The sequence below is a fragment of the Coregonus clupeaformis genome, chromosome 27, assembly GCF_020615455.1.
Source record: "Coregonus clupeaformis isolate EN_2021a chromosome 27, ASM2061545v1, whole genome shotgun sequence".
NCBI classification, from domain to species: domain Eukaryota; kingdom Metazoa; phylum Chordata; class Actinopteri; order Salmoniformes; family Salmonidae; genus Coregonus; species Coregonus clupeaformis.
In genome coordinates this window covers 37,232,705-37,258,431 of record NC_059218.1, presented here as the reverse complement: position 1 = coordinate 37,258,431, position 25,727 = coordinate 37,232,705, and the positions used below count along the sequence as shown (strand labels likewise).

Here is a 25,727-nt window from a genome sequence, read left to right as displayed (position 1 = left end):
CATGCGGTTGGTCCTTTTGGCAGAAGGAATGTGAGACATATCCAAAGGAAAGTATAATTACATCAACTTTTCAAAACACTGGTAGTGCATTCAGATTCCTTTCACCTGAAACATGCACAAAACCATGTAAACACGTGCACGAGCTCGGCAAGTATGCATGTGTCTGGTGCATGTATTTTTATGCACCAAATGATTATCAGGTGATAGAAATCTGAAGGCCCTACCAGCACTTTTAAAAGTTTATGTAATTATACTTTCCTGTGGATATATTGTCTCACATTCCTACCGCCAAAAGGACCTACCGCACAGACAACTGGTAAAGTACTTTAAAATGTAATTGTATTCAACATTCTGGCTTGTAGAGGTCATGAGAGGAAATGTTTCTGATTCAAAAGCTATTTTCTGCCTGACGTAGAATTCAATGCAATTCAATGTCGGGTTTCCAGACAATGAAGAGGACTGTGTATGCTTACTTTGAATTTTGAAGTAGCCTTGAACATTTGAGAACAGAAAATTAATTATATATCCTTTGATGGGTATTCAGAACATGATGTGTGAATCTACCCTGACTGTCAACCACCACCACCACCAGCAGCAACTTGTATGCTGTACTCATAACCAACTACGAGTTCCCTCTTGCGTTGTCACGCCCCGCCAACTTGAACATACCGCCCGTCTGTCAATGGGGATTCAGATTGCGGATCTTGGCTGGATGTTTCGAAGGGGGAGAGCTAGCACGGAGAGGAGGGGACAGTAACTTCAGCACCCACCCGGGGGTAAACAGCGACAAGGCAACCCAAGTGCGGCACATTAATCGTTTTAGTTGGAACTAGGGTTTACTGTCGCTTTTCAGTTTTAACAGAGTTGTGGATGTTTTGACATATTCTGCACCATGATTGTCACGGTAGTAAGGAGGAGGAGAAATCTCGCCGCCGCCATCTTTGGAAACTGACTGGGAGGAGTGGAGAACTTCGTTGGCTGACTGGTTTATTACCAAGCTATCAGTAGTTATTTTCAGGGCCTCGACTGGCCTTACTCTACACATATTGAACCACATCACACTTGTTTTTCGGTTGACCGCACACAACGAGTCGGCATCGCACAACCTAGAAAAGGCTAGCAATCAAAACTCAAATCTGTGCTCCAGACTGCTGCCCGGAGTCCTTCCTTGCCTTGTTGGACATTCGCTCCCGTTGTTCTACTTGAACCTGGCCTCTGACAGGTAAGTGTCCGCTGTACATTCAAGCCAACTTCTGCTGGTGATAAATGTGTTTATCTGGCTAGCTTGCCATCAAGCTAGGCTTCTTAGTTAGACAACTTGATCAGCTGGTTAGACAACAGCATTGATACTGTAGCTAGTTAACAAACAAATAGTACGCTTACGATGTGGATGGTTAATGTTAGCTAGCTAGGTGGATGTCATCGAGCTAACTTTAGTCAGAAAGGAATCTTTGCTCTAACGTTTGTGAATTGGGGAATGATAACAAATGGACATGGCTAGCTAGCTACATGGCTAATCAACAGTAACTCACTAGCTAACTTTTGGTAAGCTATTATGCGAATGTCTCATTATAACTTGTAAACAATTAAATGGCAGCTAACTGACAAGACAGATGCTGGGAAGGACATGGCGAGTTAGCTAAGTTTGTGTGTGGCTAGCTAGTTAACGTTCGTCCAGCGATAAATGCTGGCTTGTAACGTTAGCTATCAAGCTAACGTCAGTTGTTTTACTAGCCAGCTACCTAACTAGCGAATCCTCTTCTAATGTAACTAGGTAGCTAGTTTTGCTGTGACACTCCCTCGTGGTTTTTCTCACTGTGCAACTCAACTGTAAATCATGGCACAAAACTGAGGCGATCAGAAACACAGCAGCTTCACGATCAATGTCAACCACTCAGTCTAAACTGTAAACTGAAATAGGACTAGTTATCTCCTAACTGTTACTACGTTTAATGTTTACAGCCAACAAGCAGCTTGACAAATCTATGATCGTTTCGGGTATGTCTTCCTTGTACGCCTGCATTCATTCCTGGCGGTTGCTGTCTGGTTTGCAGGCAGTGACGTGAGTCACATTCCTAATTTCTGTGTTGACATTGCGTAACATTCTCTCGGCCTTGACTATGGCAGTTCGCCAGTATTGCACACTCCAAATGGTGACAAACTGTACTAAATCATTATTTAGAGCTGTTTTTTCCATTATGTTTTCATTTGTTAGACAATTACATCATAAATGTAAGTTGGCAACGTCTCCCAATCATGTTCCTTCCTACACATTCAGGTTAAGTGTTGGTAATGACAAAGCAAGAACACTATTTTTCGTTAACAATGCAAACCTTTTGCATTTATTAACAACATTGTATTCAAGCACTTGGCTTTCTAGGAGTCTGAATGTACAGAAGGCTATATCACAACCAGTGATATAAGGTAGTTATCCACAGAGTAAGTCCTCAATGATTGAATCGTTGTCCATCACTAGACCAGTGAGAGTTTAGCTACATGGGTAAGTAGCATCATAGTTTAGCTACATGGGTAAGTAGCATCATAGTTTAGCTACATGGGTAAGTAGCATCATAGTTTAGCTACATGGGTAAGTAGCATCATAGTTTAGCTACATGGGTAAGTAGCATCATAGTTTAGCTACATGGGTAAGTAGCATCATAGTTTAGCTACATGGGTAAGTAGCATCATAGTTTAGCTACATGGGTAAGTAGCATCATAGTTAGCTACATGGGTAAGTAGCATCATAGTTTAGCTACATGGGTAAGTAGCATCATAGTTTAGCTACATGGGTAAGTAGCATCATAGCCTGTTGGTGTTCCAGTATGTGTTATAACAGCTTTAGGCCTGGTCACTGACTGTACTATAGTCTATTGGATTTATGCGTCTCCCAGGGAAAAGGGATCAGGGAGGGAGTAGGGTAAAGGCTGTTTTCTCAGCCCGCCACACAGTACAGTCCACATGGATCAGTGTTGTTGTCATGCCCCCCCGCTCTATACCAGCCCCCACCTGACATAACCCACTGTAGAGCAGCCTCTGTCCCAGTAAAACACTGACATGCCCAGAAACACCCTCTCAGCCAGCCAGTCCACCCCAGGCCCCATACAGTGACCCAGTCAGTCCAATCCAGGACTGTGCAGGGTCGTTACAACTCAAAAAGCAGGAGGATTTCGACACCCACCAACTCAGATTGTTCTGAAATCATTTATGTGGTTAGAAACGGATAGGATTAGCATTCCTGCAACATTTATTTTGTTGACCTAATCATTTGATCTCTGAGAAATAAAGCTAATTGAATGCATATTCAATAAATATAGTACCTAACAACTGATTTGTACCAAACTTTTTTCTGATTGTGTTAGACATGAGGAATCCAAAGGAATGTTCAAAAGCCAACCATGGACCCCACGCCAATCCCACCCCAACAACCAGTATACAGTATCAGTTCTCAGTATATAGTATCAGTGTCTGACAAGTAGTATGTAATGAGTCCCCAGTGAATTTGGTGATGTCCCCCCGTTCAATTAAGTTAGTAATTGATAAGGCTGTAATGGTACATGTACTGAACTGTTCGGTACGGGGACCTCTGTTCTGTCCACACTGTGAACCTGAATGAATACGTAAAAAATATACTGTATAAAAAAAAATTAAACACTAAGCCTATAGGCTGTGCCTATGCTGCGTTGTATGCCATTGCCTCTCCCGAGTGGCGCAGTGGTCTAAGGCACTGCATCGCAGTGCTAGCTGTGCCACTAGAGATCCTTGTTCGAATCCAGGCTCTGTCGTAGCCGGCCGCGACCGGGAGACCCATGGGGCGGCGCACAATTGGCCCAGCGTCGTCCAGGGTAGGGGAGGGAATGGCCGGCAGGGATGTAGCTCAGTTGGTAGAGCATGGCGTTTGCAACGCCATGGTTGTGGGTTCGTTTTCCACGGGGGGCCAGTATGAAAAATATAATAAATAAATAATGTATGCACTCACTAACTGTAAGTCGCTCTGGATAAGAGCGTCTGCTAAATGACTTAAATGTAAAATGTAATGTAAATGCCTTGTGAGTAAATCTGAGCTGAAAAAACATTGTAGGCTATTCCGTTACCAACTTTAACTGTTACAGTGCTATTTGGGTTGTTCATTGGATTCATTCTGCCATTTCTTGTGTTTTTATTTAAACATTTTGATTATTTGTGTACTTTTTGACATTTGACTGCATTGTTAGGAGCTAGTAACATAAGCATTTCACTGCACCCTCTATAACATTGCTAAACTGTACGACCAATAAACGTTGATTTGACTAGTGATGTGGTAGCATAGTGAGAGTTAGGCTAAACACTGGCTTTATCCTAATGACAGAGGAACTAATGGACGCTGTGTGTGTGTGAACAGTATGGAGGAGTAAATCCTCTTAGTTTTCTCTCTCTTCTACTCTCTCTGCTGTGACTGTCTGTAGTGGACTGTAGGCACTGAGGCCTGAACTGCTGTGGAGATTGGTTGACAGCTTCTACTCTCTCTGCTGTGACTGTCTGTAGTGGACTGTAGGCACTGAGGCCTGAACTGCTGTGGAGATTGGTTGACAGCTTCTGCTCTCTCTGCTGTGACTGTCTGTAGTGGACTGTAGGCACTGAGGCCTGAACTGCTGTGGAGATTGGTTGACAGCTTCTACTCTCTCTGCTGTGACTGTCTGTAGTGGACTGTAGGCACTGAGGCCTGAACTGCTGTGGAGATTGGTTGACAGCTTCTACTCTCTCTGCTGTGACTGTCTGTAGTGGACTGTAGGCACTGAGGCCTGAACTGCTGTGGAGATTGGTTGACAGCTTCTACTCTCTCTGCTGTGACTGTCTGTAGTGGACTGTAGGCACTGAGGCCTGAACTGCTGTGGAGATTGGTTGACAGCTTCTACTCTCTCTGCTGTGACTGTCTGTAGTGGACTGTAGGCACTGAGGCCTGAACTGCTGTGGAGATTGGTTGACAGCTTCTACTCTCTCTGCTGTGACTGTCTGTAGTGGACTGTAGGCACTGAGGCCTGAACTGCTGTGGAGATTGGTTGACAGCTTCTGCTCTCTATGCCTACTTCCTCCGTTGAAGGGGTGTGAATAATAGTATGTTGATGGTCAGTTGTGGCTTTTCACTCTCTGTTCATCCTGTACACACCGTAAAACATATTGTTCTACATAGAAAACTGAGGCAAATATTTTGCATCAGCCGTTAGAATATTTCCAACATTTTTTTTAAATGTATAATATATCTACAGTGAGGGGAAAAAAGTATTTGTACCCCTGCTGATTTTGTACGTTTGCCCACTGACAAAGAAATGATCAGTCTATAATTTTAATGGTAGGTTTATTTGAACAGTGAGAGCCAGAATAACAACAACAAAATCCAGAAAAACGCATGTCAAAAATGTTATAAATTGATTTGCATTTTAATGAGGGAAATAAGTATTTGACCCCCTCTCAATCAGAAAGATTTCTGGCTCCCAGGTGTCTTTTATACAGGTAACGAGCTGAGATTAGGAGCACACTCTTAAAGGGAGTGCTCATAATCTCAGCTTGTTACCTGTATAAAAGACATCTGTCCACAGAAGCAATCAATCAATCAGATTCCAAACTCTCCACCATGGCCAAGACCAAAGAGCTCTCCAAGGATGTCAGGGACTAGATTGTAGACCTACACAAGGCTGGAATGGGCTACAAGACCATCACCAAGCAGCTTGGTGAGAAGGTGACAACAGTTGGTGCTATTATTCGCAAATGGAAGAAACACAAAATAACTGTCAATCTCCCTCGGCCTGGGGCTCCATGCAAGATCTCACCTCATGGAGTTGCAATGATCATAAGAACGGTGAGGAATCAGCCCAGAACTACACGGGAGGATCTTGTCAATGATCTCAAGGCAGCTGGGACCATAGTCACCAAGGAAACAATTGGTAACACACTACGCCGTGAAGGACTGAAATCCTGCAGCGCCCACAAGGTCCCCCTGCTCAAGAAAGCACATATACAGGGCTGTCTGAAGTTTGCCAATGAACATCTGAATGATTCAGAGGAGAACTGGGTGAAAGTGTTGTGGTCAGATGAGACCAAAATCGAGCTCTTTGGTATCAACTCAACTCGCCGTGTTTGGAGGAGGAGGAATGCTGCCTATGACCCCAAGAACACCATCCCCACCATCAAACATGGAGGTGGAAACATTATGCATCACCGCATTAAAGGGACGATGGACGGGGCCATGTACCGTCAAATCTTGGGTGAGAACCTCCTTCCCTCAGCCAGGGCATTGAAAATGGGTCGTGGATGGGTATTCCAGCATGACAATGACCCAAAACACACAGCCAAGGCAACAAAGAAGTGGCCCAAGAAGAAGCACATTAAGGTCCTGGAGTGGCCTAGCCAGTCTCCAGACCTTAATCCCATTGAAAATCTGTGGAGGGAGCTGAAACCTTAATGACTTGGAGAAGATCTGCAAAGAGGAGTGGGACAAAATCCCTCCTGAGATGTGTGCAAACCTGGTGGCCAACTACAAGAAACGTCTGACCTCTGTGATTGCCAACAAGGGTTTTGCCACCAAGTACTAAGTCACGTTTTGCAGAGGGGTCAAATACTTATTTCCCTCATTAAAATGCAAATCAATTGATAAAATTTTTGACATGTGTTTTTTTGGATTTTTTTGTTGTTATTCTGTCTCTCACTGTTCAAATAAACCTACCATTTAAAATTATAGACTGATCATGTCTTTGTCAGTGGGCAAACGTACAAAATCAGCAGGGGATTAAATACTTTTTTCCCTCACTGTACCTTTTTAGAGTTCTACAAGCACTAATATATTAAAAGTCCAATATCAAAGAAATTGCTTTGATCAAACTTAATTTGATCAATTTCACAACTGTTATTATACATTAGATTTACTTAATCTTTCTGATTAGTTACTTTCAGTGATCGATAAAATATATGATCATTTTCCAGTTCAACCCACCTTAGCATGCATTGATGAGCACAGTGCTCATTCCACTAGCAGTAGCTGGGGTTAGAACTGTAAGCATGGCCTCTGTCTTTGAAAGTGGTGCGCATGACCTTACTGATGGTGAGAATGGGTCGTCTCAACATTGGATGTCAATTTGTCAGGTGGTTTTGAGATCCCTTCATCGTCATCCATAACACCTCATAGCACAACAAACTGCTTAATATTAATATGTAAATGTACTTTTCTTTCTTCAAACAGATCCAAACTTTTTTTGTACATAATGTTTCGGCCATCATTTCATATACCATATACTAAATAATACACAGTACCAGTCAAAAGTTTGGACACACCTACTCATTCAAGGGTTTTTCTTAATGTTTTACTATTTTCTACATTGTAGAATAATAGTGAAGACATCAAAACTATGAAATAACACACATGGAATCATGTAGTAACCAAAAAAGTGTTAAACAAATCAAAATATATTTGAGATTTTTCAAACAGCCACCCTTTGCCTTGATGACAGCTTTGCACACTCTTGGCATTCTCTCAACCAGCTTAACCTGGAATGATTTTCCAACAGTCTTGAAGGAGTTCCCACATATGCTGAGCACTTGTTGGCTGCTTTTCCTTCACTCTGCTGTTCGACTTTGGGATGAGTCGGACCCCCCCCCCCGTACCTTGTCACAACATAACTGATTGGCTCAAACACATTAAGAAGGAAAGAAATTCCACAAATTAACTTTTAAGAAGGCACACCTGTTACTTGAAATGCATTCCAGGTGACTACCTCATGAAGCTGGTTGAGAGAATGCCAAGAGTGTGCAAAGCTGTCATCAAGGCAAAGGGTGGCTATTTGAAGAATCTCAAATATAAAATATATTTTGATTTGTTTTAACACTTTTTTGGTTACTACATGATTCCATGTGTGTTATTTCATAGTTTTGATATCTTCACTTATTCTACAGTGTAAAAAATAAAGAAAAACCCTTGAATGAGTAGGTGTGTCCAAACTTTTGACTGGCAGTGTGTGTGAGAAATTTGTTTTGATTTAGAATGGAACATTATCATGCACCTGTCTCAAAACAGGGTCAGGGGGGAAAATGCATGTAATCTATGCACTTAAATAGCGAATGGAGGACTCTTTTCCCGTGGTTCATTTTCATGCCAGCCAGGTAGGCTATACTCCTGTTGTAAAGAGAAGCAATGTGCTTAATATTAGGAAAGTTGTTAAATAAATATAGTTGGCTTAGCCTATAGAAAGCTGATGGCATCCTCCTCTTTTTAATAGAGGCCATCAATACTCTGTTTTCTCAGGCAATTGCGTAGCCTATAGAAATGTTGCGCAACATGAGCTCTCATTAAGTGTTTGATTCGATTTTCGATTCGATTTGCATTGATGTCATAGTGATTAGAGGGACAATAGAATACTGAGTACCAGGCAGTTAGCAAGTTTGGTAGGCTACTAATGACCATCAACAGCATCAGAGCTTGGAGAAGCCTAGTTACCCTGACTAAACGGTCACGTGGAATTTGACTGCCTTCGTGACTCGTGACTGACAGTGCGGCGGTAATACGGTCACCATAACAGCCCTAGTAGTGTGTATGGCCCAGTACATCTATGGGGCCGAGCTCCCTGACGTCCAGGACCTCTATACCAGGAGGAAGAGCATAGATAGTTCTCTCCTACCGCACGGCAAGCGTGGAACCAGCAGGACCCTGAACAGCTTCTACCCCCAAGCCAAAAAGTCTGCTAAATATTTAGTCTGGGTAGCTATTTGGTTAACTATTTAACTATCGGCATTTACCATTTTTGCACTAACACTTTTGACTCATCACATATGCTGCTGTTACTGTTTATTATCTATCCTGTTGCATAGTCACTATATCCCTACCTATATGTACATATCTACCTCAATTACAGTGGCTTACGAAAGTATTCACCCCCCTTGGCATGTTTCCTATTTCGTGGCCTTACAACCTGGAATTAAAATGGATTTTTGGGGGGTTTGTATCATTTGATTTACAGAACATGCCTACCACTTTGATGATGCACAAATTTTTTTTGGGGTGAAACAAACAAGAAATAAGACAAAAACAGAACTTGAGCGTGCATAAATATTCTGGGTTCTGCTGGTGTACAGCAATCTTTAAGTCATATCACAGATTCTCAATTGGATTGTGGTCTGGGCTTTGACTAGGCCATTCCAAGACATTGAAATGTTTCCCCTTAAACCACTCAAGTGTTGCTTTAGCAGTATGCTTAGGGTCATTGTCCTGCTGGAAGGTGAACCTCTGTCCCAGTCTCAAATCTCTGGAAGACTGAAACAGGTTTCCCTCAAGAATTTCCCTGTATTTAGCGCCATCCGTCATTCCTTCAATTCTGACCAGTTTCCCAGTCCCTGCCGATGGAAAAACATCCCCACAGCATGATGCTGCCACCACCATGCTTCACTGTGGGGATGGTGTTCTCGGGGTGATGAGAGGTGTTGGGTTTGCGCCAGTAATAGTGTTTTCCTTGATGGCCAAAAAGCTCAATTTTAGTCTCATCTGACCAGAGTACATTCTTCCATATGTTTGAGGGAGTCTCCCACATGGCTTTTTGCGAACACCAAACGTGTTAGCTTATTTTTTTCTTTAAGCAATGGCTTTTTTTTTGGCCACTCTTCTGTAAATCCCAGCTCTGTGGAGTGTACGGCTTAAAGTGGTCCTATGGACAGATACTCCAATCTCCGCTGTGGAGCTTTGCAGCTCCTTCAGGGTTCTTTGGCCTCTTTGTTGCCTTTCTGATGAATGCCCTCCTTGCCTGGTCTGTGAGTTTTGGTGGGCAGCCCTCTCTTGGCAGGTTTGTTGTGCCATATTCTTTCAATTTTTTTATAATTGATTTAATGGTGCACCGTGGGATGTTCAAAGTTTCAGATTTTTTTTTATTACCCAACCCTGATCTGTACTTCTCCACAACTTTGTCCCTGACCTGTTTGGAGAGCTCCTTGGTCTTCATGGTGTCGCTTGCTTGGTAGAGCCCCTTGCTTAGTGGTGTTGCAGACTCTGGGGCCTTTCAGAACAGGTGTGTATATATACTGAGATCATGTGACAGATAATGTGACACTTAGATTGCACACAGGTGGACTTTATTTAACTAATTTTATGACTTCTGAAGGTAATTGGTTGCACCAGATCTTATTTAGGGGCTTCATAGCAAAGGGGGTGAATACATATGCACACAACACTTTTCCGTTATTTATTTTTTAGAATTTTTTTAACAAGTTACGTTTTTCATTTCACTTCACCAATTTTGACTCTTTTGTGTATGTCCATTACATGGAATTCAAATAAAAATGAATTTAAATTACAGGTTGTAATGCAACAAAATAGGAAAAACGCCAAGGGGGATGAATACTTTTGCAAGGCACTGTACCTCATACCCCGTGTATATAGCCAAGTTATCATTTCTCTCTGCATTGTTCGGAAGGGCCCGTATGTAAGCATTTCACTGTTCACCTGTGACGAATACAATTTGATTTGTATAATGTGCTCTTTTTGTCAGCTGATGTTGAAGGGTGTTATTGACTTAATAGCCCTAATTTTCAGAAATCTCTCACTCTTTCTTATCGCTCTCTCTCACATTCTCTCTCTCGTACTCGCTCTCGCTCTCACTCTCTCACTCACTCTCTCTCGCACTCTCTCTCTCACTCGCTTTCTCGCACTCGCTCTCTCTCGCACTCGCTCTCTCTCACATTCTCTCTCTCGTACTCGCTCTCTTGCTCTCACTCTCTCACTCTCTCTCGCACTCTCTCTCTCACTCGCTTTCTCGCTCTCTCTCGCACTCGCTCTCTCTCGCACTCGCTCTCTCTCGCACTCGCTCTCTCTCGCACTCGCTCTCTCTCGCACTCGCTCTCTCTCGCACTCTCTCTCTCTCGCACTCTCTCTCTCTCGCACTCTCTCTCTCTCGCACTCTCTCTCTCGCACTCTCTCTCTCTCGCACTCTCTCTCTCTCGCACTCTCTCTCTCTCTCGCACTCTCTCTCTCTCTCGCACTCTCTCTCTCGCACTCTCTCTCTCGCACTCTCTCTCGCTCTCGCACTCTCTCGCACTCTCTCTCTCTCTCTCGCACTCTCTCTCTCTTCCACTCTCTCTCGCACTCTCTCTCTCATGCACTCTCTCTCTCTCATGCACTCTCTCTCATGCACTCTCTCTCTCATGCACTCTCTCTCTCATGTACTCTCTCTCTCGCACTCTCTCGCACTCTCTCTCGCACTCTCTCTCTGTCAATTCGATTTCAATTCAATGGCTTTATTGGCATGGGAAACATGTTTACATTGCCAAAGCAAGTGAAGTAGATAATAAACAAAAGTGAAATAAACAATACAAAAATTAACAGTCAACATTACACTCACAAAAGTTCCAAAATAATAAAGACATTTTCAAATGTCAACACAAAATGTCTGTCTCTCGCTCTGTCTTTCTGTCTCTCGCTCTGTCTTTCTGTCTCTCGCTCTGTCTTTCTGTCTCTCGCTCTGTCTTTCTGTCTCGCTCTGTCTTTCTGTCTCGCTCTGTCTTTCTGTCTCGCTCTGTCTTTCTGTCTTGCTCTGTCTTTCTGTCTCGCTCTGTCTTTCTGTCTCGCTCTGTCTTTCTGTCTCTCTCTCATCCCTAATGGTGTGTGTTTTAATGAGAACTCTGCTGTGGTACTACAGTGTGGTTGCTGTGGTGATTTGCACATCAGAGGCTGATGCTTCAGTCCCAGAAGAACTCAAAGTGCTGACACACACACACTTCACTTATCGGTACACTCAATGAAACACACACACACACACACACACACACACACACACACACACACACACACACACACACCACGCATCAATACGTGACTCAATGACACACACACACACACACACACACACACTGAATCCCTCACTGCACTTTGACCCCACTTCTCTCTCATTAAGGCAATAGCCTAGTTTAAACCTGGATGTTAAATCAATGATCAATCCACATGATGTATGTGCAGTGCTTCTGCTAGCCCAGTCCAATAGTTTAAAGGTCTACTGGATGGAAAATTCCAGGAACTTTCCACAAATTCTTAGGTTTAAGTTGATGTAGTGAGGGTTGAACATTTTAATGTCAAACGTATAGGCATTGGCTTAATCCACCAACCAATCACTTTCCTCTAGCCTCGCAGTCGTGATTCGCTAAAATGAAATTACATATTTTACTGCGTTAGGTCACTCCCATAGAATTCTGTGGTCACTCCCACACTGTGCACAATAGGTTGTGGATGAGGTTAAGCTGAGTGAGAGGCAATGTTTGTGATCCAATGTTTCTCTGTGATCCAATGTTTCTCTGTGATCCAATGTTTCTCTGTGATCCAATGTTTTCTCTGTGATCCAATGTTTTCTCTGTGATCCAATGTTTTCTCTGTGATCCAATGTTTCTCTGTGATGAGTAACAAAGCTGTTTCCCCCTCATACTCTTCCTACAATACTTGTCAGTTTTGAATGATACATATTGCCCTCACACCAATGTATTATTTCTATCCCCCCCCAGCTCCAGGTGCCCATGCTCCTGCCCCTCTGGCCCCTCCCTTCCGGCAGATGAGTTGTCAGCTGCTCTGGCGTAGACCCAGCCGCACTCCAACAGCCAGATAGTACCCTGCCCCCGCCCTGCCGGGAGACAGCAGACTACATTACCCAGCATGCCCTCCACTGTGCGGGTAGGCAGTCTGAAGGACCCGGAGGTAGCTGAGCTGTTTTCCAAGGAAGACCCCGAGAAACTGTTCTCTGACCTCCGAGAGATAGGACATGGCAGCTTCGGAGCCGTCTACTTCGTATGTACACACACACACACACACACATCACACACACACACACACACACACACACACATCACACACACACACACACACACACACACATCACACACACACACACACACATCACACACACACACACACACACACACATCACACACACACACACACACACATCACACACACACAAACATACACAAACATACACACACAGATTCCTGTGCTGTAATAGTCCTGCTGTTCCACATGTGTGTTCTGTCTGTGTCTAAGGCCTGTGTGTTCTCTGTCTGTGTCTAAGGCCTGTGTGTTCTCTGTCTGTGTCTAAGGCCTGTGTGTTCTCTGTCTGTGTCTAAGGCCTGTGTGTTCTCTGTCTGTGTCTAAGGCCTGTGTGTTCTCTGTCTGTGTCTAAGGCCTGTGTGTTCTCTGTCTGTGTCTAAGGCCTGTGTGTTCTCTGTCTGTGTCTAAGGCCTGTGTGTTCTCTGTCTGTGTCTAAGGCCTGTGTGTTCTCTGTCTGTGTCTAAGGCCTGTGTGTTCTCTGTCTGTGTCTAAGGCCTGTGTGTTCTCTGTCTGTGTCTAAGGCCTGTGTGTTCTCTGTCTGTGTCTAAGGCCTGTGTGTTCTCTGTCTGTGTCTAAGGCCTGTGTGTTCTCTGTCTGTGTCTAAGGCGCGGGATGTGCGAACTACTGAGGTGGTGGCCATCAAGAAGATGTCCTATAGCGGGAAGCAGTCCAACGAGGTGAGACGGACTACAACACATTACTTCCTTTCTGTCTTTATTAAGTTTATTTCAACCAGGACAACAAGTCTCAGACGGTACACTTGGGAAATGATGCGCTGCACCAGATTGAGTTCACACACTCAGATAGAAATATGTGAGCTGAACACATTGTGTCACACTCCAAGGTCACCCCATGGCACTCAGACACACTCACTCTCGCCTCGCTCTCCTCCTAATTTCAGATTAGCTGTAATCAGATTACACCTAATCTGTGTAGGAAGAAAACCACCCCAGTAGACAGACAGACAGACACATCGTTCAGTATGTACAGTGGGGGAAAAAAGTATTTAGTCAGCCACCAATTGTGCAAGTTCTCCCACTTAAAAAGATGAGAGAGGCCTGTAAAAAAAAATCCAGAAAATCACATTGTAGGATTTTTTATGATTTTATTTGCAAATGATGGTGGAAAATAAGTATTTGGTCACCTACAAACAAGCAAGATTTCTGGCTCTCACAGACCTGTAACTTCTTCTTTAAGATGCTCCTCTGTCCTCCACTCGTTACCTGTATTAATGGCACCTGTTTGAACTTGTTATCAGTATAAAAGACACCTGTCCACAACCTCAAACAGTCACACTCCAAACTCCACTATGGCCAAGACCAAAGAGCTGTCAAAGGACACCAGAAACAAAATTGTAGACCTGCACCAGGCTGGGAAGACTGAATCTGCAATAGGTAAGCAGCTTGGTTTGAAGAAATCAACTGTGGGAGCAATTATTAGGAAATGGAAGACATACAAAACCACTGATAATCTCCCTCGATCTGGGGCTCCACGCAAGATCTCACCCCGTGGGGTCAAAATGATCACAAGAACGGTGAGCAAAAATCCCAGAACCACACGGGGGACCTAGTGAATGACCTGCATAGAGCTGGGACCAAAGTAACAAAGCCTACCATCAGTAACACACTACGCCGCCAGGGACTCAAATCCTGCAGTGCCAGACGTGTCCCCCTGCTTAAGCCAGTACATGTCCAGGCCCGTCTGAAGTTTGCTAGAGTGCATTTGGATGATCCAGAAGAGGATTGGGAGAATGTCATATGGTCAGATGAAACCAAAATAGAACTTTTGGTAAAAACTCAACTCGTCGTGTTTGGAGGACAAAGAATGCTGAGTTGCATCCAAAGAACACCATACCTACTGTGAAGCATGGGGGTGGAAACATCATGCTTTGGGGCTGTTTTTCTGCAAAGGGACCAGGACGACTGATCCGTGTAAAGGAAAGAATGAATGGGGCCATGTATCGTGAGATTGAGTGAAAACCTCCTTCCATCAGCAAGGGCATTGAAGATGAAACGTGGCTGGGTCTTTCAGCATGACAATGATCCCAAACACACCGCCCGGGTAATGAAGGAGTGGCTTCGTAAGAAGCATTTCAAGGTCCTGGAGTGGCCTAGACAGTCTCCAGATCTGAACCCCATAGAAAATCTTTGGAGGGAGTTGAAAGTCTGTGTTGCCCAGCGACAGCCCCAAAACATCACTGCTCTAGAGGAGATCTGCATGGAGGAATGGGCCAAAATACCAGCAACAGTGTGTGAAAACCTTGTGAAGACTTACAGAAAACGTTTGACCTGTGTCATTGCCAACAAAGTATTGAGAAACTTTTGTTATTGACCAATTACTTATTTTCCACCATAATTTGCAAATAAATTCATTAAAAATCCTACAATGTGATTTTCTGGATTTTTTTTTCTTATTTTGTCTGTCATAGTTGACGTGTACCTATGATGAAAATTACAGGCCTCTCTCATCTTTTTAAGTGGGAGAACTTGCACAATTGGTGGCTGACTAAATACTTTTTCCCCCCACTGTATATATGCCATATATGAGAACAAACACTTGATGAAGACCTACAATGTTCTCTGTAGGTTTTGTGTTCATTCAGAGTGATCTGAGTATTCACTCTGCGCTCATCTTATTTCCCCAGGTGTGTTGGTTCACCATGTCTCCACAGAAATGTATTCAAAGAAGTCTTTATTTTATATAGCTTATTCTTAATTTTCTCTCTCCTTCTCCCACTCTCTTTTCACTCTCTCCCTCCCTCTCTCTCTTCTTTTAATGATGGAACTATTGGGCCAATAAAGGTATTATTTTTTAAATAAAACAATATCTCTCTTAGAAATGGCAGGACATCATAAAAGAGGTGAAGTTTCTCCAGAAGATTCAACATCCCAACAGCATAGAGTACAAGGGCTGCTACCTACGAGAACACACAGCATGGGTAAGACACACACACACACACACACACACACACACACACACACACACAGTGGAGTATATGGAGGGCTGCTACCTATGAAACACAGAAAAACACACCCTCCCACACATTTTGAGGTTAAAAATCACGTTGAGGTGTTTCAGTAACCTTACATACAGGTGTATATCCATTGACCTGTTTTCTTCCTGTGTGTGTTCTCTGTGTGGTTCTAGCTGGTGATGGAGTACTGTCTGGGCTCAGCCTCTGATGTTCTAGAAGGTAAAACATTCTACAAACAATAACTTCTATTTGTGTTGTACTACATTCTACAAACAATAACTTCTATTTGGGGTTGTACTACGTCAAGTCGTCAACTTAGACTGTGTTTGACACTGTGTTTTACTTGTGAAATAATTCTTAACAAATGTTTTCTAAAATATTCTCTCTCACTCATCTTGTAGTTCATAAAAATCCCCTTCAGGAAATGGAGATCGCTGCCATTACCCACGGTGCTTTGCAGGGGTTGGCCTACCTTCACTCCCACAACATGATTCACAGGTGAGTGTTTACCAGACAGTTAGAGGATAACACAGAAACACGCTGATAAGATTACACCTACTGAACAAGATTAGCATGTGGTCCAAAGTACTGTTTTGAAATCTCTCTCCTTCCCTTCCCCCACCTCTCTTCCTCCCTCTCTCCGTCCCTCCCCCCAGAGACATCAAGGCTGGTAACATACTCCTGACGGAGCCAGGGCAGGTCAAGCTAGCTGACTTTGGCTCCGCCTCCATCGCCTCACCAGCCAACTCCTTTGTGGGGACGCCATATTGGTGAGGGACAGCAGAGACCGACAGTCAGTGGGGGGACAAGCTTTGACCGCGTGGCGACAACTTTTTTTTATTTCTTTACATTCCTTCTATAAGGTCTACCTGTTCCATAATGCACCATCTCTGTTTGCTAAATGTTCAGTGATCGTAATTGAGCCCTCTCTCTCTCTCTCTCTCTCTCTCTCTCTCTCTCTCTCTCTCTCTCTCTCTCTCTCTCTCTCTCTCTCTCTCTCTCTCTCTCTCTCTCTCTCTCTCTCTCTCTCTCTCTCTCTCTCTCTCTCTCTCTCTCTCTCTCTCTCTCTCTCTCTCTCTCTCTCTCTCTCTCTCTCTCTCTCTCTCTCTCTCTCTCTCTCTCTCTCTCTCTCTCTCTCTCTCTCTCTCTCTCTCTCTCTCTCTCTCTCTCTCTCTCTCTCTCTCTCTCTCTCTCTCTCTCTCTCTCTCTCTCTCTCTCTCTCTCTCTCTCTCTCTCTCTCCCCCTCCTCCTCCTTGCTCTCCCCCTCCCCCACCCCCCTCTCCAGGATGGCCCCAGAGGTGATCTTGGCCATGGACGAGGGCCAGTATGACGGGAAGGTGGACGTCTGGTCCCTGGGGATCACCTGTGTAGAACTAGGTAGGTAGGTGTGTGTGTGGGTGGTTTTCGATTGTTTATATGTGCAACATACTGTGTGTGTGTAAACACTATCTGTGTATGTGACACTGCATAGTGTGTGTGACTAATGTGTGTGTGTGTGTAACTCTTCTGTCTTGTGTGCAGCGGAGAGGAAGCCTCCTCTGTTTAATATGAACGCCATGAGTGCCTTATACCATATAGCGCAGAATGAGAGCCCTACACTGCAGTCCAGCGACTGGTGAGTGTGTTATATATATATATACACACACACACACACTAGAGTTTCCATTAGCCGTAAAAAAAAGTTTTGAAACGCAGATAAATGTAATTGGTACCGGCCGATTGTCCGGGAGAAGAAAAAAAAAAGAATCCCATTGCGAAATAATGCTTTTTATAATTACTATTTTATTTTTATCATTGTTGGAATACCAGTTGATGTAAATATATTTGACCGGTCATGGTCTATGGGTTAATTTGCATAATTTAGTGGAATTAAATTGGCGTGTGTGCATATTCGTTATACATCTTATCACACGTGGAAAATCTGTCAGACTGCGCTTTTATAAACCCAGTCCTGTTTTTAAAAATAGTTTTTGGGCCACGATTAAAAAGAGCTACTCTTTTTATTTCTCAACTGGTAATTGAAACGCGCTTCCCATTCGCCATTCAAATGTATAGGTAACGGAAGGCAGGCTTCATCAGTGCGTCACACACCACTTTGCAATGAGCTGGAGGCAGTATGGATTTTGTAAACATAGCTACTTAATTGTTTGAAACCTGAACGTTTTACTACATATTATGAGGCATGTTTTACCTTGCTTCAGAGTAGCCCAGGCAGAATCCGTGGAGGCAATTATTTTGATAAATACTTTTTATGAAGACATGCCATTGAAACTAGTAGCCTATTTCTCTTATGTTCTATTGGTTTTCAACTTCCTGTCATTGTCTGGTAGCCAAATGCACATTCCCGTGTAGCCTAATGCCGTGTCCGCGTTGCTGCCCTGATAATGTGAAGAAATAATAGTTTATCAGCATTTTAAGCTAAACGTTCTGATCTGTTGCATCTGACTCGTTGCTTTTAAACCTTTTCTTTATGTAGCCGAGGCCTATTGGTTGGATGAGTTTGGGATCTATCGTCCCATAACTGACCCAGAGTCTGTTTTAGAATAGTTTTTCATTCTCGATAAGCTGACCAATAGAATATGTACACTGTTCTACTATGGGGGATAGTAGATTGACAGAGGCTCATAGGCAGCGTGTCCATAAGGCTAGGGGAAGCTTTCCCTAAGTAAATTTGAATTAAATTGCCAAAATGATATAGCCTAATTAGCCTGCTGTCTATACAGAAATAAATCCAATCATTCAAAATAGGCTACTAAAGCATGATTTGGCCCCAGAGGATCATTAGCTTCCCCTGGCCTTAAAAAATGGCCCCAGAGGATCATTAGCTTCCCCTGGCCTTAAAAAATGGTGGATAGTTTTAAATCGCAGTCGGAAAGAAAGGTCGCACGCGAGGCAAATACCCAATAGATGATTGTTGAGTTGCGACTGTCAGTGAAAAGTAGAGGGGCCCTGCCAGGCAAATCGCAATATTTCTAAATTAAATCGTGGGAAAACATAGTTTGGAAAGCAAATGGCTATTGTTTTAAAGCAAAGACAATAAATACTATAATCTGTCTTATAGTTATCAAAATTCTCAACTTAATTGAGCGAACAATAGTAGGCTATAGTCTAGCTTATTGGCACCAGCGGAGAGCATTGGCCATATCCCTTGTGAGCGCGCACTGTGCATATTCACTCTTTATCATTGTTGGGTCAGTGCCATTACAGGCTACCCTGTAATTTGTCATATTAAAAAAGATTCTAATGTCTCCAGTCATATAAAGTGTAGTAGAATTGCATGAAATGTGTTTTTTTCCCGTGCAAAGAAAGAAGAAATGTATCTGATATAGCCTATAGCCCAGATCTCTATGCTATACACACCCAGCCATGCTTTGAACTGTCTTTTTTGCAAACAGTGATTGAGTTATATTATTAGCCTAAAATATATGACTATCCAATCTACTCATCACATTACTAATAGTAGGCGTTATTATAAAGGTGCATTTTATGTTGAAAAGTTGCTTCCCTAAACTTGTCACCCGCCGCCTATGCATAGGTTAGTGATTTTGCTGTTCGTTACTCGCCTTGTTGGCTGAGGAAAAGTAAATGTGGACAGTTATTCTAACATCTTCAAAGTGTGCGGTAAGGACACGTCATTGCATCCTCGACTAGCGTGTTCTGTTAACATTAACGACCATAATCTAAATGTGATTTCTGTCATTCTGAGCACCGTGGGTGGACGCCGTTGGTAAGGGTTAGGGTTATCGTGGGTAAGGGTTAGGGTTATCACGGTTAGGATTATTGTGGGTAAGGGTTATCACTGTTAGGGCTATCACTGTTAGGGTTATCGTAGGTTAGGGTTATCGTGGGTTAGGGTTATCGTGGGTTAGGGTTATCGTGGGTTAGGGTTATCGTGGTTAGGGTTATCGTGGGTTAGGGTTATCACGGTTAGGGTTATTGTGGGTAAGGGTTAGGGTTATCGTAGGTTAGGGTTATCGTGGGTTAGGGTTATCACGGTTAGGGTTATTGTGGGTTAGGGTTATCACTGTTAGGGCTATCACTGTTAGGGTTATCGTAGGTGATGGATTTTACTGTTACTTTAATTTAATTGTGACAAAATGTTTGTTTTTTTGTCTTGCCCTTTATCCTTCCTTCCCTCCCTTCCTCCCTCCCTCCCTCCCTCCCTCCCTCCCTCCCTCCCTCCCTTCCTCTCTCTATACAGGACGGATTACTTTAGAAACTTTGTTGATTCCTGCCTTCAGAAAATCCCCCAAGATAGACCCCAGTCTGACCATCTACTGAACGTAAGATTTGAGGTTTTAGGGTGTATTCACACTCTCCTTGCCCTTTTGAATGAGGACTCGACTCTTTTGCCAGTTCACTTCACCTATTTTTGTGGACTGAGTCCTCATTGCATTCACACCGCTATGTTTAGAAAGGAACCGAGATCTTTTTCCAACATTCACTCAATGGACTCTGGGTTTTACAAAGTGCAGGACAAGCCATTCAATCAGAATGTGTTTTCAGACACCTACTTACATTTTGGAAGCTTATAGATTGCATTTAGTTAAAATATGAGACAAAATAAATGTAATCAGAACATACTATTAACATATAAATATTATTGGTAACAGAATAAATAGCAATAGAATAACTGCAGATTAAATAATGCTGTAATTGAAAATTGTCCGTCCAATGTAGGCTACTGCCCCTTTAAGAGCTAGAATAGATTTTCTACCCTATGTTGTGATTCTCACCAAATATGTTGTCTTTTCACTATTCAAACCACACAATGGAATAAACCGCTTATGAAGCTCCCAGCCTATAGGTCACATATTGCAAACAAATAATCGGAACTAAAAACTCCACACACATTTTGGAATTTCTGTGCGTCCTTGACAATCGCTAATCAATATCCAAAAACGGAACAAATGTTTTTTCCGCAAACCTGCACATCATCTTCTCTCTTTTGTGGCACCAATGTGAGGGTTTATGGCAGGGGAAACAGTGTTGCAGTAGTCTAGTGTGTGGGTTTATGGCAGGGGAAACAGTGTTGCAGTAGTCTAGTGTGAGGTGTTATGGCAGGGGAAACAGTGTTGCAGTAGTCTAGTGTGAGGGGTTATGGCAGGGGAAACAGTGTTGCAGTAGTCTAGTGTGAGGGTTTATGGCAGGGGAAACAGTGTTGCAGTAGTCTAGTGTGAGGGGTTATGGCAGGGGAAACAGTGTTGCAGTAGTCTAGTGTGAGGGGTTATGGCAGGGGAAACAGTGTTGCAGTAGTCTAGTGTGAGGGGTTTATGGCAGGGGAAACAGTGTTGCAGTAGTCTAGTGTGAGGGGTTATGGCAGGGGAAACAGTGTTGCAGTAGTCTAGTGTGAGGGTTTATGGCAGGGGAAACAGTGTTGCAGTAGTCTAGTGTGAGGGGTTATGGCAGGGGAAACAGTGTTGCAGTAGTCTAGTGTGAGGGTTTATGGCAGGGGAAACAGTGTTGCAGTAGTCTAGTGTGAGGGGTTATGGCAGGGGAAACAGTGTTGCAGTAGTCTAGTGTGAGGGGTTATGGCAGGGGAAACAGTGTTGCAGTAGTCTAGTGTGAGGGTTTATGGCAGGGGAAACAGTGTTGCAGTAGTCTAGTGTGTGGGGTTATGGCAGGGGAAACAGTGTTGCAGTAGTCTAGTGTGAGGGTTAATGGCAGTAGTCTAGTGTGAGGGGTTATGGCAGGGGAAACAGTGTTGCAGTAGTCTAGTGTGAGGGGTTATGGCAGGGGAAACAGTGTTGCAGTAGTCTAGTGTGAGGGGTTTATGGCAGGGGAAACAGTGTTGCAGTAGTCTAGTGTGAGGGGTTATGGCAGGGGAAACAGTGTTGCAGTAGTCTAGTGTGAGGGTTTATGGCAGGGGAAACAGTGTTGCAGTAGTCTAGTGTGAGGGGTTATGGCAGGGGAAACAGTGTTGCAGTAGTCTAGTGTGAGGGTTTATGGCAGGGGAAACAGTGTTGCAGTAGTCTAGTGTGAGGGGTTTATGGCAGGGGAAACAGTGTTGCAGTAGTCTAGTGTGAGGGTTTATGGCAGGGGAAACAGTGTTGCAGTAGTCTAGTGTGTGGGGTTATGGCAGTAGTCTAGTGTGTGGGGTTATGGCAGGGGAAACAGTGTTGCAGTAGTCTAGTGTGAGGGTTTATGGCAGTAGTCTAGTGTGAGGGGTTATGGCAGTAGTCTAGTGTGAGGGGTTATGGCAGGGGAAACAGTGTTGCAGTAGTCTAGTGTGAGGGTTTATGGCAGGGGAAACAGTGTTGCAGTAGTCTAGTGTGAGGGGTTTATGGCAGGGGAAACAGTGTTGCAGTAGTCTAGTGTGAGGGTTTATGGCAGGGGAAACAGTGTTGCAGTAGTCTAGTGTGAGGGTTTATGGCAGGGGAAACAGTGTTGCAGTAGTCTAGTGTGAGGGTTTATGGCAGGGGAAACAGTGTTGCAGTAGTCTAGTGTGTGGGGTTATGGCAGTAGTCTAGTGTGTGGGGTTATGGCAGGGGAAACAGTGTTGCAGTAGTCTAGTGTGAGGGTTTATGGCAGTAGTCTAGTGTGAGGGGTTATGGCAGTAGTCTAGTGTGAGGGGTTATGGCAGGGGAAACAGTGTTGCAGTAGTCTAGTGTGAGGGGTTTATGGCAGGGGAAACAGTGTTGCAGTAGTCTAGTGTGTGGGGTTATGGCAGTAGTCTAGTGTGTGGGGTTATGGCAGGGGAAACAGTGTTGCAGTAGTCTAGTGTGAGGGGTTATGGCAGTAGTCTAGTGTGAGGGGTTATGGCAGTAGTCTAGTGTGAGGGTTTATGGCAGGGGAAACAGTGTTGCAGTAGTCTAGTGTGAGGGTTTATGGCAGTAGTCTAGTGTGAGGGTTTATGGCAGGGGAAACGGTGTTGCAGTAGTCTAGTGTGAGGGGTTATGGCAGTAGTCTAGTGTGAGGGGTTATGGCAGGGGAAACAGTGTTGCAGTAGTCTAGTGTGAGGGTTTATGGCAGGGGAAACAGTGTTGCAGTAGTCTAGTGTGAGGGTTTATGGCAGGGGAAACAGTGTTGCAGTAGTCTAGTGTGAGGGGTTTATGGCAGGGGAAACAGTGTTGCAGTAGTCTAGTGTGAGGGGTTTATGGCAGGGGAAACAGTGTTGCAGTAGTCTAGTGTGAGGGTTTATGGCAGGGGAAACAGTGTTGCAGTAGTCTAGTGTGAGGGTTTATGGCAGTAGTCTAGTGTGAGGGGTTTATGGCAGGGGAAACAGTGTTGCAGTAGTCTAGTGTGAGGGTTTATGGCAGGGGAAACAGTGTTGCAGTAGTCTAGTGTGAGGGTTTATGGCAGTAGTCTAGTGTGAGGGGTTTATGGCAGGGGAAACAGTGTTGCAGTAGTCTAGTGTGAGGGTTTATGGCAGTAGTCTAGTGTGAGGGGTTTATGGCAGGGGAAACAGTGTTGCAGTAGTCTAGTGTGAGGGGTTATGGCAGGGGAAACAGTGTTGCAGTAGTCTAGTGTGAGGGGTTTATGGCAGGGGAAACAGTGTTGCAGTAGTCTAGTGTGAGGGTTTATGGCAGGGGAAACAGTGTTGCAGTAGTCTAGTGTGAGGGTTTATGGCAGTAGTCTAGTGTGAGGGGTTTATGGCAGGGGAAACGGTGTTGCAGTAGTCTAGTGTGAGGGTTTATGGCAGTAGTCTAGTGTGAGGGGTTTATGGCAGGGGAAACAGTGTTGCAGTAGTCTAGTGTGAGGGTTTATGGCAGGGGAAACAGTGTTGCAGTAGTCTAGTGTGAGGGTTTATGGCAGGGGAAACGGTGTTGCAGTAGTCTAGTGTGAGGGTTTATGGCAGTAGTCTAGTGTGAGGGGTTATGGCAGGGGAAACAGTGTTGCAGTAGTCTAGTGTGAGGGTTTATGGCAGTAGTCTAGTGTGAGGGGTTATGGCAGGGGAAACAGTGTTGCAGTAGTCTGGTGTGTGATATGGGAATAATGACAAGCGAACCTGGGGAGCTTTGTGTTCACATTGCCCTAAAAAAGGGAACCGGACGCGGAATTCAAGTGAACCGACCTCAGACCACCTCTCGAGATCTCAGTTCGGTTCGCTTCGGGGGCTCTTTTGAGAGGTCTCCGTTCCATTGGAGGGTTCACACTGCACACAAAAATAAGCCAACTGTACTAAAATTGGCTGAAAGGCACCAAGTGTGATAACACCCTAAGAATAATGCTACGTAAATCCCAACTGGTAAACTATGTAGGCCTAAATTAATATATTCACTTTACCCTCTCCTTCCTCCCTCTCCTTCCTCCCCCTCCTCCCTCTCCTTCCTCTCCTTCCTCCCCCTCCTCCCTCTCCTTCCTCCCCCTCCTCCTTCTCCTTCCTCCCCCTCCTCCTTCTCCTTCCTCCCCCTCCTCCCTCTCCTTCCTCCCCCTCCTCCCTCTCCTTCCTCCCCCTCCTCCTTCTCCTTCCTCCCCCTCCTCCCTCTCCCTCCTCCCTCTCCTTCCTCCCCCTCCTCCCTCTCCTTCCTCCCCCTCCCCCCTCTCCTTCCTCCCTCTCCTTCCTCCCCCTCCTCCTTCTCCTTCCTCCCCCTCCTCCCTCTCCTTCCTCCCCCCTCCTCCCTCTCCTTCCTCCCCCCTCCTCCCTCTCCTTCCTCCCCCCTCCTCCCTCTCCTTCCTCCCTCTCCTTCCTCCCCCTCCTCCCTCTCCTTCCTCCCCCTCCTCCCTCTCCTTCCTCCCCCTCCTCCCTCTCCTTCCTCCCCCTCCTCCCTCTCCTTCCTCCCCCTCCTTCCTCCCCCTCCTCAGCATGCGTTTGTCCAGCGAGAGCGTCCAGACTCTGTTCTGATGGATCTGATCCTGAGGACCAAGGAGGCGGTCAGAGAGCTGGACAACCTGCAGTACCGTAAGATGAAGAAGATCCTATTCCAGGAGGCTCACAACGGACCACAGGCTGAGACACAGGACGGAGACGAGGTGTGTGTGTGTGTGTGATGGGAAGAGGAGATGTGTGTGTGTGTGGGGTAGTTTGCATACAATCTTCAGTTCCAATCAGAGCAGAGGTAACAGCCAGGGGATGAAGCTGGACATACTATCTGACCACTCTCTGTTTTTCTATGTGTGTGTCTACATCCGTCTCTGTTTGTCTCCCTGTGAATGTATGAGTCTCTGTCTGTCCGTCTGTCTTTGTCTGTCCGTCTGTGTGTCTCTCTCTCTGTCTGGGTGTCTCTCTCTCTCTCTATCTTTCTGGGTGTCTCTCTCTCTCTCTCTCTCTCTGTCTGGGTGTCTCTCTCTCTCTCTCTGTCTGGGTGTCTCTCTCTCTCTCTCTGTCTGGGTGTCTCTCTCTCTCTCTCTCTCTCTCTCTCTCTCTCTCTGTATGGGTGTCTCTCTCTCTCTGTATGGGTGTCTCTCTCTCGCTGTCTGGGTGTCTCTGTCTCTCTCTTTTCTATTTTCTCTCTCTCTGTCTCTGTGTGTCTCTCTCTCTGTCTCTCTCTGTCTAGGAGGTGGAGCACGGTGCCGGTCCTACAGACAGTGTGAACAGTGTGGGCAGTAACCAGTCCATCCCCAGTATGTCTATCAGCTCCCAGAGCAGCTCAGTCAACAGTCTGAACGAAGCAGCACAAGACAACCGCAGTGAACTGGACCTGATGAAGGGAGACCACACGGTCATGTCCAACAGCTCTGTCATACACCTCAAACCGGTGGGTCTACTTCACACACTGAAGTGATGATGCCCGAGTGTGCCAAAATATCCTCCAAACACCGGCTTCGAGGGCATTATCACTTTTATACAATGGGATACCAACATATTCATATAATGATTGACATATTTTCATAAAACTTTATTTTGATACATTTATTCATACTATTTCATCCTTCCACGAGATATAGTCTCGGCACAAATCTCGGGTTGCTCCCCCAAGCCGGCTGGTGGTTTGTTCTATCGGTTCGGTTGCCGGAGACGCGACCCAGTCGTTCAGTCTTTTTATTCTGTATCTG

The 25,727-nt window shown here is 44.7% G+C and overlaps 1 protein-coding gene across 1 annotated transcript in view; it reads left to right on the top strand.

Moving 5' to 3' along the window:
• Positions 1 to 698: 698 nt before the first annotated feature.
• Positions 699 to 25,727, top strand: part of LOC121542003 (serine/threonine-protein kinase TAO1-like) — a 38,911-nt gene continuing 13,882 nt past the window's right edge. The window contains 12 exon segments of the mRNA XM_041851425.2: positions 699 to 1,222; positions 12,499 to 12,778; positions 13,423 to 13,494; positions 15,654 to 15,755; positions 15,965 to 16,010; positions 16,193 to 16,289; positions 16,448 to 16,561; positions 17,077 to 17,168; positions 17,313 to 17,406; positions 19,993 to 20,074; positions 24,537 to 24,704; positions 25,229 to 25,429. Of these exon segments, the coding sequence (XP_041707359.2) occupies positions 12,647 to 12,778; positions 13,423 to 13,494; positions 15,654 to 15,755; positions 15,965 to 16,010; positions 16,193 to 16,289; positions 16,448 to 16,561; positions 17,077 to 17,168; positions 17,313 to 17,406; positions 19,993 to 20,074; positions 24,537 to 24,704; positions 25,229 to 25,429 (1,200 nt within the window). The 5' untranslated portion in view covers positions 699 to 1,222; positions 12,499 to 12,646.